The following is a 13625-nucleotide window of genomic DNA, read 5'->3' on the forward strand; positions in this document are numbered from 1 at the left end:
TGAATTGAATGTATGTGGAAACTGGCTGTTACCCCCTTTTTCAGTTTAACTTTACTTCAATGTTTTTAGATTTTTCTTTTCAAATCTGATGCATTAAAAAATGCAAAAACTTGAAATGTAAAATCTTAGAGTAGCAACAAAAATCCTGAAAGCTTCAACAGCATTGAATCTAGATTATGTCCTTGTGGTTCATTTGGTAAGCACATTGTCCAGGATGGTACACAGTCATGCAGCTCAAGAATTTTACTTTAAGCTTTATTAGGTTGCGATCTCAATTGTGCATTGGTTGGACACTATATTTCAGGATCAAATCTGTAGGACATGGAGGGGAAAATCACTCAGGTTTGTTGATAGCCATCCAGTGATCCCACCAGAAAATATGGTCATCATGCTGTTAGGGAGGGAAGTTCAGGATTTTGACCAACACTGAAGGAACAGCAATATGTTTCTAAGTAAGGATACTGAGTGGTTCAGAGGGGAACTTGCAGGTGGGGGTGTTCCCACATGCCTGTTGCCATTGTCCTTCTAGATGGTAGTGATTGTGGGTTTGCAAGGTGCTGTTTAAGGATCTTTGGTGAATTAGTATGGACTGCTGCTACTGAGCGTCTGTAGTGGATGTTTGTGGATGTGGTGCTAATCAAGCAGCCTGCTTTGTCTTGGATAGTGTTAAGCTTCTTGGGTTTCAAGAGTTGTACACACTCAGGTTTGTGGGGTCTATTCCATCATGCAGCTGACTTATGCCTTGTAGATGGTGTAGATGTTGGGGAGTCAAGAGATGAATTGCTCTCTGCAATATTCCTAGCCTTTGACCTGTTCTTGTCGCCACCATATTTAAATGGCTTGACCAGTTCAGTTTCTTTTCTGCGGTGACTCCCCAGGATGTCGATAGTGGAGGATTCAGTGATGTAAATGCCACTGAATGTCAAGAGTGGTCGTTAAATTGTTTCTTATTGGCGATGGTCATGGCCTATGTCGCGTGAATGTTAATTGCCATTTTTCAGCCCAAACCTGGATATTTTCCAGCTCTTGTTGCACTTGGACATGGAATGCCCCCGTATCTGAGGAGTTGGGAATAGTGGTGACCATTGTGCAATTGTTGACAGACATCCCCACATTTGACCTTATGATGGAGGGAAAGTCAACAGCTGAAGATGGTTGAGCCTAGGATACCACCCTGATGGCCTAGATCTCTTGTCGGGCAGTAGTACTGTCCTTACCTCTGAACTTGGAGGCCTGGGTTCAAGTCCCACCTGCTCCAGAGGTGTGTCCTTGCATCTCTGAGCAGATTGATCGATTGGTAAATATCGACCCTGAAGAATTTCTGGAGTTAACCATGAAGCTGATGAATTAAACACACACTCTCATCTACCCAACTGCTTCCAAAAACAGATAGTTTTTGTATCTGCACTTATGTCTGCTGAATTATGTATACTTTGATACTTGCTCTATGTAGTCTATAATATTTGCAAATTTCTTTGTTTTTCCTTTGACTTTTACTTCATATGTGCAGTAATGTTACATCTGTTTGTTTAGGTATTGATTCAGTCTGTGCTTGTTCTTTGGCAGAGGATCTGTGTGCAGGTGAGCGTTTTAGCAGTCATGTGTTCTTTTAAGCAAACTGCTTGTTTTTCTTCTGAATAACTCTGGCTAACGCTCCAAGTGATATTTTATCTGTATTTGAATATTGAGTAAAGTTTATCACACAGTTTATTAGTGAAAGTTCTCCAGTCAATACTCTTTCACAAATAGATAAAAGAAATTTCATTCCTACAATAATTCTTTAATGTCTGTACTAAATGAGAAAAAGTCCAAAAATTCCTCATATTGAAAGTTGTATCAAGCGCACACCCAGAACCCTTGCCCCTAAAATAAAAACTTAGTAGGTGTAGGCCATTTGGCCTTTCGAGCCCACCCCAGCATTCAATAAGATCATAGCTGATCTTGGTGTGGTCTCTTCTCCATTTTCCTCTCAGCACCTCAGAACCCTTGACTCCACTATCTACCAAAAATATATCTGTCTCAGCCTTGAATAAATTTAAAGACCCAGTTCCATTTTTTTTCCGGGGAAGAGAATTCCAAATACTAATAATCCTCTGAAAGAAAATAGTTTTCCTCATCTCTGTCTTCAAAGGGAGACATCTTATTCTTAAGCTATGTCCTCTAATTTTAGTCCTCAGCCACCACCACCACTCAATACAAGTAGAAACATCCTCCTGATATCCAGTCCAGTCAAGATCTTATATGTTTCAATATGTTAAGTTCTCATTCCTCTAAACTCCAAAGGTGTAGACCTAACTTGTTCTTGAAAAGTTAACTTTATCTTCATCAGGAATGACTTGATTGAATGTTCCCAGCCTGCTTCTAAACCAAGTATGTTTTCTTTCCAAATAAGAAGACCAAAACTGTGACAATACTCCAAATGTGGTCTCACCAACAGCCTGTGCAGCTTCACTAAAACTCCCCTACTTAGGTAAATCATTCCCCTTGCCATAAACAACAACATATCATTTGCCATCCTAATCACTTGCTATTCCTCCCACTAACTGTGTGATTCATTTACCACTGCACCCAGATCGCTCTGCACAGCATCACTCAAACAAAAGCTAAAAGTACTGGTTTTTAGTCTGTTCCTTAAATTGATCAAATCTAGAATTTTCTAGACATCAGTCCTATATTAAGCTATCCATGCTCAGAAAGCACCAAAAAATTCTCTCCAATTACAATTAAGCAAAAGAACATTTAGCTGGCAAGCAGGTGTCATGACGTTTCTTCACTCCCAATCCAAATATAAGAACAGGTTTTCAAAAGTTACAAAAACAGAAGTTGCTGGAAGAGCTCAGTAGGTCTGGCAGCACTTCTGAGGAAATGTTGACTCTGATTTTTTTCTTCACAGATGCTGCCAGACCTGCTGAGCTTTTCTAGCAACTTCTGTTTTTGTTCCTGATTTACAGCATCCACAGTTCTTTCGGTCTTCAAAAATTAAACTGTTCAAACAAAAATCACCAACATCTTCTAGTCACATTCAAAGCTTTTTTTGAGCAAATCATTGCTTGATGTACTACTAGTATTCCCAGATACTTAGTTATTCTGCTTCTTGTTTCTATCATTTAATTTTCAATTATGAGAACTACCAGTCCAAGTTAATATCAAAACGTTACTCATGATGTGAATACATAATGCACATTTTTTAAGAAAGTAATCAAAACCTCTTCTACTTCAGGGCATGAAACCCAAAAGCCTGGGGTAAAATTGGTTGATACTACAGAAGAGCATAAGGAAAAGGAGACCTCAGAGGATGAGTTTGCAAAACCTATTCCTGTACGTTACTGACTTTGTGAATCCAGTGGTGTGCTGTTTAGTATTTCTTCATCTCTATGTCAACGACAACTATTGCTTCACTGCTTGTAGACAAATGCCCGGGCTACTTCCAAGCATGTGACAGTGAACCGAATGAGAATTGAATTATTCTGTCACTTGTGTTGACCTCACTGATGTGTTCACCTAGTTGATCTTAAAAAAACTTGGTAACATTTTAGGAATGATTTTAATTATTTAAAAAATAATTTCCCCTTCTATCCAGTCTCAGAAGATAGTATTATTTGACAACTATCATTCTTCTTCGTTGTACAAGTGGCTTTTATTTTTCATTCTTGAGATCAGAACATTGGAAAAGCTGGCATTTGTTGCCCATCCCTGGTTGCTCTTAAGTGATGCTGAGTTTTTTTTTAATTTAGCTACTGCACCGTGTGTGACATAACCTCCCAAGGCACTTTACAGAGTGCCTCAATAAAAAGAATCTGTACAATATTTTCAAGTGTACAAGGTTGAAGATGGAATGCTCAGCAATTGGTCGAGGAGGAATCAAGGGAATTAAAAGCAGGCCTTGTCGAAGAGATGAGTTAGGAGGAGCAGATGTGGAAGAAACTGCAGAATGGTAGTGAATTAGACGGTGCTAACCTGGGATGAGGTCAGCAGCAGCAAGAGGAGGTACCAGATGCAACTTCATGGAAAATTTAAATCATTGACACGAGGAAATCCATGGGCTCTTTGTATTTTGTATTGCATATGGGAAAGAGATTAATGAATGGGTGTTTGAAATGGGTAAAAGCTGGCACGGTCAGCTATTGAAGTGCTTACAAGAACTTGAAGGAACCAACATACCCTTAAAGCATACTGATGAAATAAATGTTGCTTCAGTGAACTTATTGAACTATCAAAGTGGACTTTAAGAGTTAACATTTCACCATGATAATTAGTGAAGGCTGTTGAACATTTTGCAGTTTATGGTAGAAGGTAGCAATAGACTTCAGTGCCACACAACAAGTGCTGATGTGATTTTTATCCCCATTATGTCTTGCCTTAGTGCTTCCATAGTTTAGACATGCTACATCACCACTTTTAATGTAAAAAGTAATCTAGATGTAATTGCAGGTCAGACATCGTCTCTTCCAATCCAATTTTCTATTTGTGTGCATCATGAAAAATTTAACCTTGTATATTTGGGGAATGGGTCTCATGACCCCTGATATGGAATGTAGCTATTTTACGGCAGTATTTCAACAGGAGCAGACCGTACAGATCTTAACTTTAAAATACAATTTCAGTTTGCAAATTTCAGCACTGTGTGAAATGTAAGCCTGTGCCATTCTTAAGTGCCCCAGTGCCAAATTAGAAATGCAGTAAGTCCTCAGTTGAAGTTATGCTTGCATCCCTGAAAATCACAACTTTAAGTGAAACAATGGTTCCCATCGGGATCAATGATAAAACTGTAGTCAGGTTCTGTAGGACCTTGTCAGAAAGGTACAAATATTAAAGCATTATACCTTCTTAATTGAAATATTTTACGTTGCTAAGTTCCTATATTGGTAAATGAAATAAATTCTTTAAGTGAAATAATTTTAAGTATAATAATTCTTTATGAAAGAAGTGTGTAATTTGCTACTTAAAGTAGCAACTTCTAATTGGTGATTCTGCTTCCTGAATGTCTAAGGTAGACCCTGGTCACTGCAAACCCTCCCAACTCCTCACCCTTCCGAGTTGTGACCTCTCACCCAATCCTCAATCTGTGAATTACATCTGCCATCTTCCAACCCACCCTGTTGCTACTTCCTTCTTCCAGAACTGTGTTCGCATTAGAGATCCAAGATCAATCAAAATTTGGAGCTCCAATTTTGAGGAAGTGTGAATGCCAGAAGTGCTGAAGATTTCACAGTCCATGTTACTTTTAAATGCTCTTGCTCACAGTTTCCCTGTCCCGAACTTTTGCGGTGAGAGAGGACTTGGAAGAAGAGTAGTGAAACAGGAGCAGTTTTGAAAGTCACTTAAAAACCTGCACTGTAAAAACTCTGGCAGTATTTCTGAACCATCAAGGCTCACTCTTCCACAACTTCAAATTCAGATTGGCTTGAGATCTTGAGTGGAAATGCAGCCCAGAAGAGGGAAGCAGCTCATGGTTTAGTTGGGATGGGGGAAGAGACCATGTCAAATGTTGGGAATGGAAAAGAAGTTGGGAGTGGGGAGGAAGGGACCACAACTGGAAGTTGGGAAACGTCACAGCTCAGAAGTGTGGGGAAAAGGCTGCAATTGGAGAGATCAGGGCTAGTGGGACATGTTAATCAGGTACCACAAGAAATAATTTTAAAACAAATCACACGATACTCAACAAGATTACAGGCCCATTAATTTACTGATGTTAAACCAAAGCAACATTAAATGAAGCAATTTTAGAAAGTGAATTACTATAATGTACATATTGCAAACCTAGACTTCAACTTTTGCATTTATATCTGTGCAAGAACATTTTTTTGTCACCACTGACTTCCCATTTTGTTTTGGAAGGTCAGGGATGACCCAATTTGTGGACTGCAGTTACAACCATCGGTAAAGTGGGAGATATGTTAACTGCTTGCCATGACAAACACACTTTATTTTTCTTCTGGCACAGCAATATTTTTTGGGAAGCAACAAAATAACATCATGCTGTCTGTAATTTTGGAATTTGGATTGAAGGCAATTGCTCAGGGCTCAGATTATCTTGTTCTGAACTGAGCGCTTAGTCACTGTCTCGTTAGAGAGAGACGACTGCTGATAGTTTAACCTGGAGGTCACTATGCCTCAGATGAGGGGAGAAGTTGAGAAGCAGTGTCCTTCATGATAACCTCAGCCAGTGTGGGAATTGAACCCACTATTGGCATCACTGTTTGCATCGCAAACCAGCCATCCAGACAACTGAGCTAATGGACTTCCTAATCAGTATATTGTAAAGTCATTTAAAAGTTAATTTTGCTTTTTTTTTGAAAAGAATCTGAACAAATTAAAAGCACTTTTTTCATTTATTTTAAACATGTAGGCAACAGGAGACTCAAAATCAAAGAAAAGGCGGAAAAAATCAAGAGGTAAAAAGGTACGATTTTGCAGTGTTGTGACATAAATAGTAAACAATTTGAAATTGATATTTTGCTTTCTCTGCATCATGAGTTGATTAGTTTATGTTTTGTATTCCAAGCAGCTTGATTTGATTAGAGATAGTAAGAACTGCAGATGCTGGAGTCAGAGATAATACAGTGTGGAGCTGGAGGAACACAGCAGGCCAGGCAGCATCAAAGGAGCAGGAAAGTTGATGTTTCAGGTCAGGACCCTTCTTCAGAAATGGGGGAGGGGGAAGGGAGTTCCAAAATAAATAGAGAGAGGAGGGATGGGGCTGGGGAAGGTAGTTGGGATGGTCATAGGTGAGTGCAGGTAGGCTATGCTGGCGATTGGTCAATGAGGTGGGAGTGGCGGATAAGTGGGAGAGAAGATGTACAGGTTGTGTCAGGTCAAGGGGGTGGGGATGAGAGGGAGGGTTGGTCATGGGATGAGGCCAGGGGGTGGGGAGATTTTGAAACTGGGAAAGTCCGCATTGAAACCATTGGATTGTAGGCTCCCAAGGCAGAATATGACGTGCTGCTCCTCCAGTTTCTGGGTGGCGTCAATGTGACACTGGAAGAGGCGCAGGATGGACATGTCGTCCGGGGAGTTGAAATGGTTCGCGACCGGAAGGCGTTGTTGTTTGTCACGAACAGAGCACAGGTCCTGTCCATCGTGAGCTTCCTCCAGTGTCACAATGACGTCACCTGGAAACTGAAGGAGCAGCACGTCATACCTTCCCCAGCCCCATCCCTTCTCTTTCTATTTATTTTAGAGCTCCCTTCCCCCTCCCCAATTTCTGAAGAAGGGTCCCGACCCGAAACGTCAACTTCCCTGCTCCTCTGATGCTGCCTGGCCTACTGTGCTCCTCTAGCCCCACACTGTGATACCTTGATTTGATTGTAGTGAAAATCACCCTCAGTTATTTGCAAGGTATGTTTGTGTCTACTTCAGTGGGATGTTTGACTGAGAAAGACTATTTCCCCAAGTCATTGTGCAGCTTTACATACTTTTTATACTGTAACACTGTAATCCGTTAGAGTCCTGAATTTGGCCTAGTACCATGATGTAAAATGGTGTTTCTCATTTTAATGCTTCAAAGTGAAGTCTAGGGGTTATATGAGTTTTTGTGGGATGTAAGGGGCTTCCATCACTGAGCAGGGGGAATGGAGATTTTTTTTGGGGTGAACAGCACTTAAGTATGGGGGGATAGTTAGGGTTTCACCAAAAAAAATGAATACCTACATTTTCATAGGCTTTTCTTACAGCAGCAATTGGACCTCAGAGAGCAGTACGTTATGCATTTCCTACCAACAATGAAGAGGGAAGCACTCAAAGTGACCCAATTAGAAATCAGTTAGTGTTATATCACTGCCCTTGCAGCCCTGGAGCTTAAGACCTCAAAATCTCATCTTGTGACTACACTGAAGCTCATAAACCATAGTGTTTTTTATTCACTCATAGGGTGAAGGCATTGCTGGCTGAGCCAGCATTTACTGTCCATCCTTAGTTGCCCTTGAGAAGCTGTAGTGAGTTGCCTTCTTGACCGCTGCAAGCCATTTGCTGTAGGTAGACCCACAATCTTGAATTCCAGGATTTTGTCTCAATGATACTGAAGGAGCAGTGATATACTTCCAAGTCAGGTTGGTGAGTGGCTTGAAGGGGAACTTGCAGGTGCTGGTGTTCCCAAATGTCTGCTGCCCTTGTCCTTCTCAATGATAGTGGTTGTAAGTTCAGAAATTGCTGCTAAGGATCTTTGGTGAATTTCTGCACTGCGTCTTGTAGATGGTACATGCTGCTGTCACTGAGTGTGGGAGGTGGAGAGAGTAGATGTTTGTGGATATGGTGCTCACCAAGCAGGCTGCTTTGTTATGGAAAATGTCAAGATTCTTGAGTGTTGCTGTACTCATCCAAGCAGTTTGGAATATACTGTCACACTTCTGACTTGTGCCTAGTAGATGGTGGACAGGCTTTGGGAAGTCAGGTGGTGAGTCACTCAGTGTAGTATTCCAAGATTCAGATTTTTTTAGCCACTGTATTTGTATGGCTAGTCTAGTTCAGTTTCAGTTTAACCCAGGATGTTGATAGTGGGAGATTCAGTGATGGTGATACCATTCTATATCAAAAGGCAGTGGTTACATTGTCTATTAGTGGGGATGGTCATTGCCTGGCTTTGATTTCTCACAAATGTTACTAGCCACTTGTCTGCCCAAGATTGTATATTGTCTAGTTTATACTGCATTTGGACATGGACTGCTCTAGTATATGAGGAGTTGCGAGTGGTGCTGAACATTGTGTGATCATTGGCAAATGCCCCATTTTGACTTTATGCTGGATGGAAGGTCATTGATGAAGCAGCTGAAGATGGTTGAGAAGTTATGGAAGGGCTAATGTAAAGGATTCAGCACAGCTTTTTTTGAAAGAGTGGTGAATCACTTCAAGAAGTTAATGTCCAAGGTCCTAAGGAAAAAGCAGTGTCATCAGTGGCAAAGATAAATGTTAGTGCATCAGCATGTAATATCTGTAGGCAAATAATACTTATTTTTTCTGATTTATTGACCTTTCCCAACCATCCAAGAGGTCTCTGAGTGCAAACATCTTTCATACTTGCCAACTGTTACACTGTGTGTTTAGTTGTTTCTCAGCTGAAATTCAGCCAGAATCAGAATGTTGAGTTATTTTTCAAATCCTCTTATGGCAAATGAAAAAGGGTTGATTACTGTTGGATGTTTGTTTAAAACTGATTATCTTTGTAAATAAAATTGACATACAAGACCTTTATAGTCACTTGTCTAAAGGTGAGTGTGAGTTCCTCTCCAAGCCACACACCATCCTGACTCAAACTATATTGCTATTTCTTCACTGTTGCTGTGTTACAACCTTGAAATGCTCTTCCTGACAGTATTGTAGATGTATCTACGCCACACAGATTGCAGCAATTCCAGAAGGTGACTTACCAGCACTTTCTCAAGGCCATTTATGGATGGACAGCAAATGCTGCCTAGCCAGTGACACCCATATCCTGTGAAAGACCAATAAGCATGCTTTTCTCCTGTGGCACAAACTGGTGGAGGATCGTTTAACATTTACCAATCATGGAGATATCCTGATTAGTGCAAGACCAGAAGTTTCAACAAAATGTCTTTCTTTTCAGCAATAATAAAAAAAAGTAGTACTTTCCAGTAAATGCCTGTGTAACTTATACATCCCCTGTTCTAATCTTGAGGATCAGAAATGCTAGACCCAAAATTTCAGATAAAATCATTTAGCTCTGTTACCAATTTTGGAGCCCTGAATTCAGGAGTCTTGTATGCAGCATTGCCATTTGGGTCAGTACAAGGTCTACTATCCCTTAGAAAGTTTATTTGATATACAATTACACTATCCAATCCTACAGTCTCAGTCTACTTTGACTGGAATGTCTTTGAGTCCAAATTACAAACTGAGGACTCATTAGACCATAAGAAATAGGATCACGAGTAGGCATTTGGCTCCTCAAGCCTGCTCCACCCTTCAATAGGATCATGGCTGATCCAACATTCCTCACATTCATTTTCTTGACCATTCACCATAACCCTTAAGTACACACAAGGTCTCTGTCCCCACAGCTGAAGACAGCAAGGAATTCGAAAGGCTCTCACTTTCAGAAGAAACACGTCCTCATCTCAGTTTTAAATTGGCATCCCTTTATCCTGAGACTATGGCCTCTAGTCCCAGACTTTCCCATGTGGGAAAACATGCTGTCAACATTTACCCTGTCAAGCCTTTTTAAGAATCCAATATGTTTCAATTAGATCACCTCCCATTCTTCTAAGTTCCAATGAGTAGAGTCCACGTCTGTTTAGCCTTTGCTCATAAAACAACCCTTTCATACTGGGGATCATCCTAATGAACCTTCTCTGAACATTAAGTAAGATCTCTCCTTAAATAAGTGAACAAGTACTGCTCAGAGTATTCCAGATGTGGCTTCTGCAACACCTTGTACTGTTGCAGTAACATTTTATATGAAGAAGGATCCTGACTGACCTCTGTACCTCCGTAGCAAAAGTATTCTTTATGAAAGAACAATTTGTTTGGATGAAGTACTGCTGTTAAAAATAATTACTATGTGAATACAGAGTAAAAAGACAGAAGCTGCTGCCCAGACAACTTTACAGGAAGCTGAAATGCTCAAGGAGTTAAAAAGGTAAGAACTCTTCATTGTAGTTCAAAACTTTTAAAATTTTCACAATGTATTTTTTCATGAAAAGCCAGTACACCAATGATGATCATGCATAGATAATTTTTAAAAATGTTTTCAATTTCTAAAATCAACTATTTTGATGGATTCTGAAATAGTTATTTATTTGCGAATCTTATTGGGCATTTTGCAGTCATTTTACAAGTTCTGTGAATTGATATTGAGCATAATTAATGTGCATCAAGTCACTTTCTCAACTTGTATTGCACTGTGAGGGTCTGACAAGAAAAAAATAACAATGGGTGGGTAATTTTGATCCTTTGTGCTCACTGTCTTTATTGAGGAAAAATTCTGGGGAAAAGAAGATAGCTATTAAAAGATGTTTTTGCACGATCTGCAAAGCCAGGGATTTTCTGTCAATAGAAAACTCATATAGCAGAAATGATTTTTAAAATCCAAAAATGCCCTTGAGCAAGGTAGCACTCTCTTCCTGGGAAAGGGCAAGCTCAGACTCTGTTACTGAACTCCATTACGATTGCAGCATTAGTATGAAGCTGTATTAATACCCCTTTCAGATTTAGACCTGCCTGGTTGGTTTCTTTCCTGGATTGTGTATTGTGCTCTTTTTTTCAGATTTATTATTAGTAATATTTGCAGGCTATATGCTAACTCTGTAACAGCATTGCTTTCTTTATCATCAATACCATTAGTTGGAGCAGCATATTGAGTTTCAATCCAATACCTAATTATTTTGATCTTTAGGAGAAAACACTCTTTGCTCATACGCATGCTTAAGTGCGCAAGTATTTTGCAGCACTTGGATTACTTTTGAAATGTAAATGCCCAGTCCCTCAAGCAAGGGATTGGGAGAAGAGCGGCAAGGCAGGAGAAGCCGTCATTTAAAGAAATAACTGGATTGTAGAAGGCCTGGTAGCATTTCTGAACAACCAGGACTCTCATTCACACAAGATAGGAGCTTCAACATCAGATTGACTGTTGGGTCAGAGGCAGCTGTGTTTAACTTAAATAAAGGGAATTATAATGAAATGAGTTAGATCAAGCAAACTGGGCAAATAGATTAGCAAGAAGGACAGTAAGCAAGCAGTGGCAGACATTTAAGCAGGCAATTTATGACTCTCAGAAAAATATTTCCCAGTAAGTAGGAAAGATTCTAAGAGGGATAGACCAGCATGGGTATCCAAGGAAGTTCAGCGCAGTATAAAGTTGAAAGAAAAAGCATATAAGGATGCAAAAGTCAGTTGTGGCCCCAAAGATTGGGATAAATCCAGAATCCAGCAAAGGAGGACTAAAAATTTAATAAAGAAAGAGAAAATGAACTATGAGGGCAAACTAGCAGGGAATATTAAAAGAAAACTGACAATAAGAACTTCTTTGAATATATAGAAAGAAAGAGAAACTTCAGTGTGAATGTAGGAAACCCTTAGGAAATGAATCTGGGAAGATAGATATGAGAAGTAAAGTATAGAAGCAGAACAAGGCCATTTGGCCCATCGAGTCTGCTCCAACATTCAATCATGGCTGACATGTTTCTCAGCCCCATTCTCGTGCTTTCTCCCCGTAATCCTTGGTATCCTTACTAATCGTGAACCTATCTATCTCTGTCTTGAGGACACTGAATGACTTGACCTCCACAGCCTTCTGCACAAAGAGTTCTAAGGTTTTCCACCCTCTGGAGAAATTCCCTCTCATCTCTATTGTAAAGGGTCATCCCTTCACTCTGAGGTTGTACCCTTGGGTTCTAGTCTATCCTACCAGTGGAAACATCTTCTCTATGTCCACTATATCCAGGCTGCTCAGTATTCTGTAGGTTTCAATGATATCCCCCCTCATCTTTCTAAATTCTATAAAATATAGACCCAGTGTCCTTAGCTGCTCCTCATATGACAAGGCCTTCATTCCCAGAATCATTCTTGTGAACCTCTTTTGGACCCCCTACAAGGCCAGTACATCCTTCCTTGGATACGGGATCCAAAACTGCTTATAATATTCCAAATTCGTCTGTCTAAAGCCTTATACAGCCTCAGCAGTACATCTCTGCTATTGTATTCGAGCCATCTCAAAATTAATGCTAATGCTGCATTTGCCTTCCAAACTGCCAACTGAACCTGCATCTTAACCTTAAGAGAATCTTAAACTAGGACTACCAAGTCCATTTGTGCTTCAGATTTCCAAAGCCTTTCCCCATTTTGAAAATAATCTCTGCCTTTATTCTTCCTAACTTCAAGACTTTCCATATTGTATTCCATCTGCTGTTTATTTTGCCCACTCTCCTAACCTGCCCCAAGTCTGTCTGCAGTCTCTCTGCTTTCTCAAAACTACCTATCCCTCCACCTATCTTTGTGTCATCTGCAAACTGAGCAGCAATGCCTTCAGTTCATTTGTCCAGATTGTTAATGTATAATATGGGGAACAACAAGATGGCAGAGGAATTATACAGATATTTTGCAACATTTTTAATAATGGTAGATACTTCTAAATGCCATTAACACTAAATGTATAGGGTAGGAGTTGCCGTGATCATCACTAGAGAAGTCGCATTAGACAAACTAATGGGTCTAAAGCCTGGTCCTGATGGCTTGTGTCTGAGAATCCTGAAAGAGGTAGCTACAGCGATAGTGGATGCATTGGTTGTAATTTTCCAAAAATCCATGGATTCTGCAGAAGCATCAGAGGATTGGAAAACTGTCAATGTGACACCCCTATTCAAAAAGTGAGGGAGGCAAAAAGTGGGTAACTATAACTGATCAGCCTCGCATCTATTGTTGGAAAAGTATTAGAATCAATTACTAATTGTTATGAAGTTGGGTAGAGTAATTGTGAGGTGGAAGGTAGGAAGCTAAAATGTGTGGTTCCTTTAAGAGATTTGTGCTTTGTCTGTACTTAGAATTTTCAAAAAAAAATGCATGTCTGTGAGCAGCAGCTGAAGTCTGTGCAGAGGGTCAAAAAGTGAAACAAGTGTATCAAAAATGCCCTACAGGTGAGAGGCAAAACAGCAGTCTTGTTTCGATACAACAAGGTG

The 13625-nt window shown here is 40.0% G+C and overlaps 1 protein-coding gene across 5 annotated transcripts in view; it reads left to right on the forward strand.

Moving 5' to 3' along the window:
• LOC109912917 (E3 ubiquitin-protein ligase DZIP3-like) overlaps positions 1-13625 on the forward strand; it is a 127202-nt gene that overhangs the window by 41859 nt on the left and 71718 nt on the right. For all 5 annotated transcript variants that reach the window (XR_007263233.1, XR_007263234.1, XM_048602981.1 and 2 more), the window contains 4 exons: positions 1534-1581; positions 3221-3318; positions 6350-6403; positions 10524-10591. Coding sequence is in view for 3 of the 5 variants with exons in the window: in XM_048602981.1 (XP_048458938.1) it covers positions 1534-1581; positions 3221-3318; positions 6350-6403; positions 10524-10591 (268 nt within the window). In the remaining 2 variants the exon portion in view is untranslated. The remainder of the gene's footprint in view (positions 1-1533; positions 1582-3220; positions 3319-6349; positions 6404-10523; positions 10592-13625) is intronic.

This window comes from Rhincodon typus, chromosome 11 (assembly GCF_021869965.1).
Source record: "Rhincodon typus isolate 14 chromosome 11, sRhiTyp1.1, whole genome shotgun sequence".
In the NCBI taxonomy this organism is placed as follows: Eukaryota; Metazoa; Chordata; class Chondrichthyes; order Orectolobiformes; family Rhincodontidae; genus Rhincodon; species Rhincodon typus.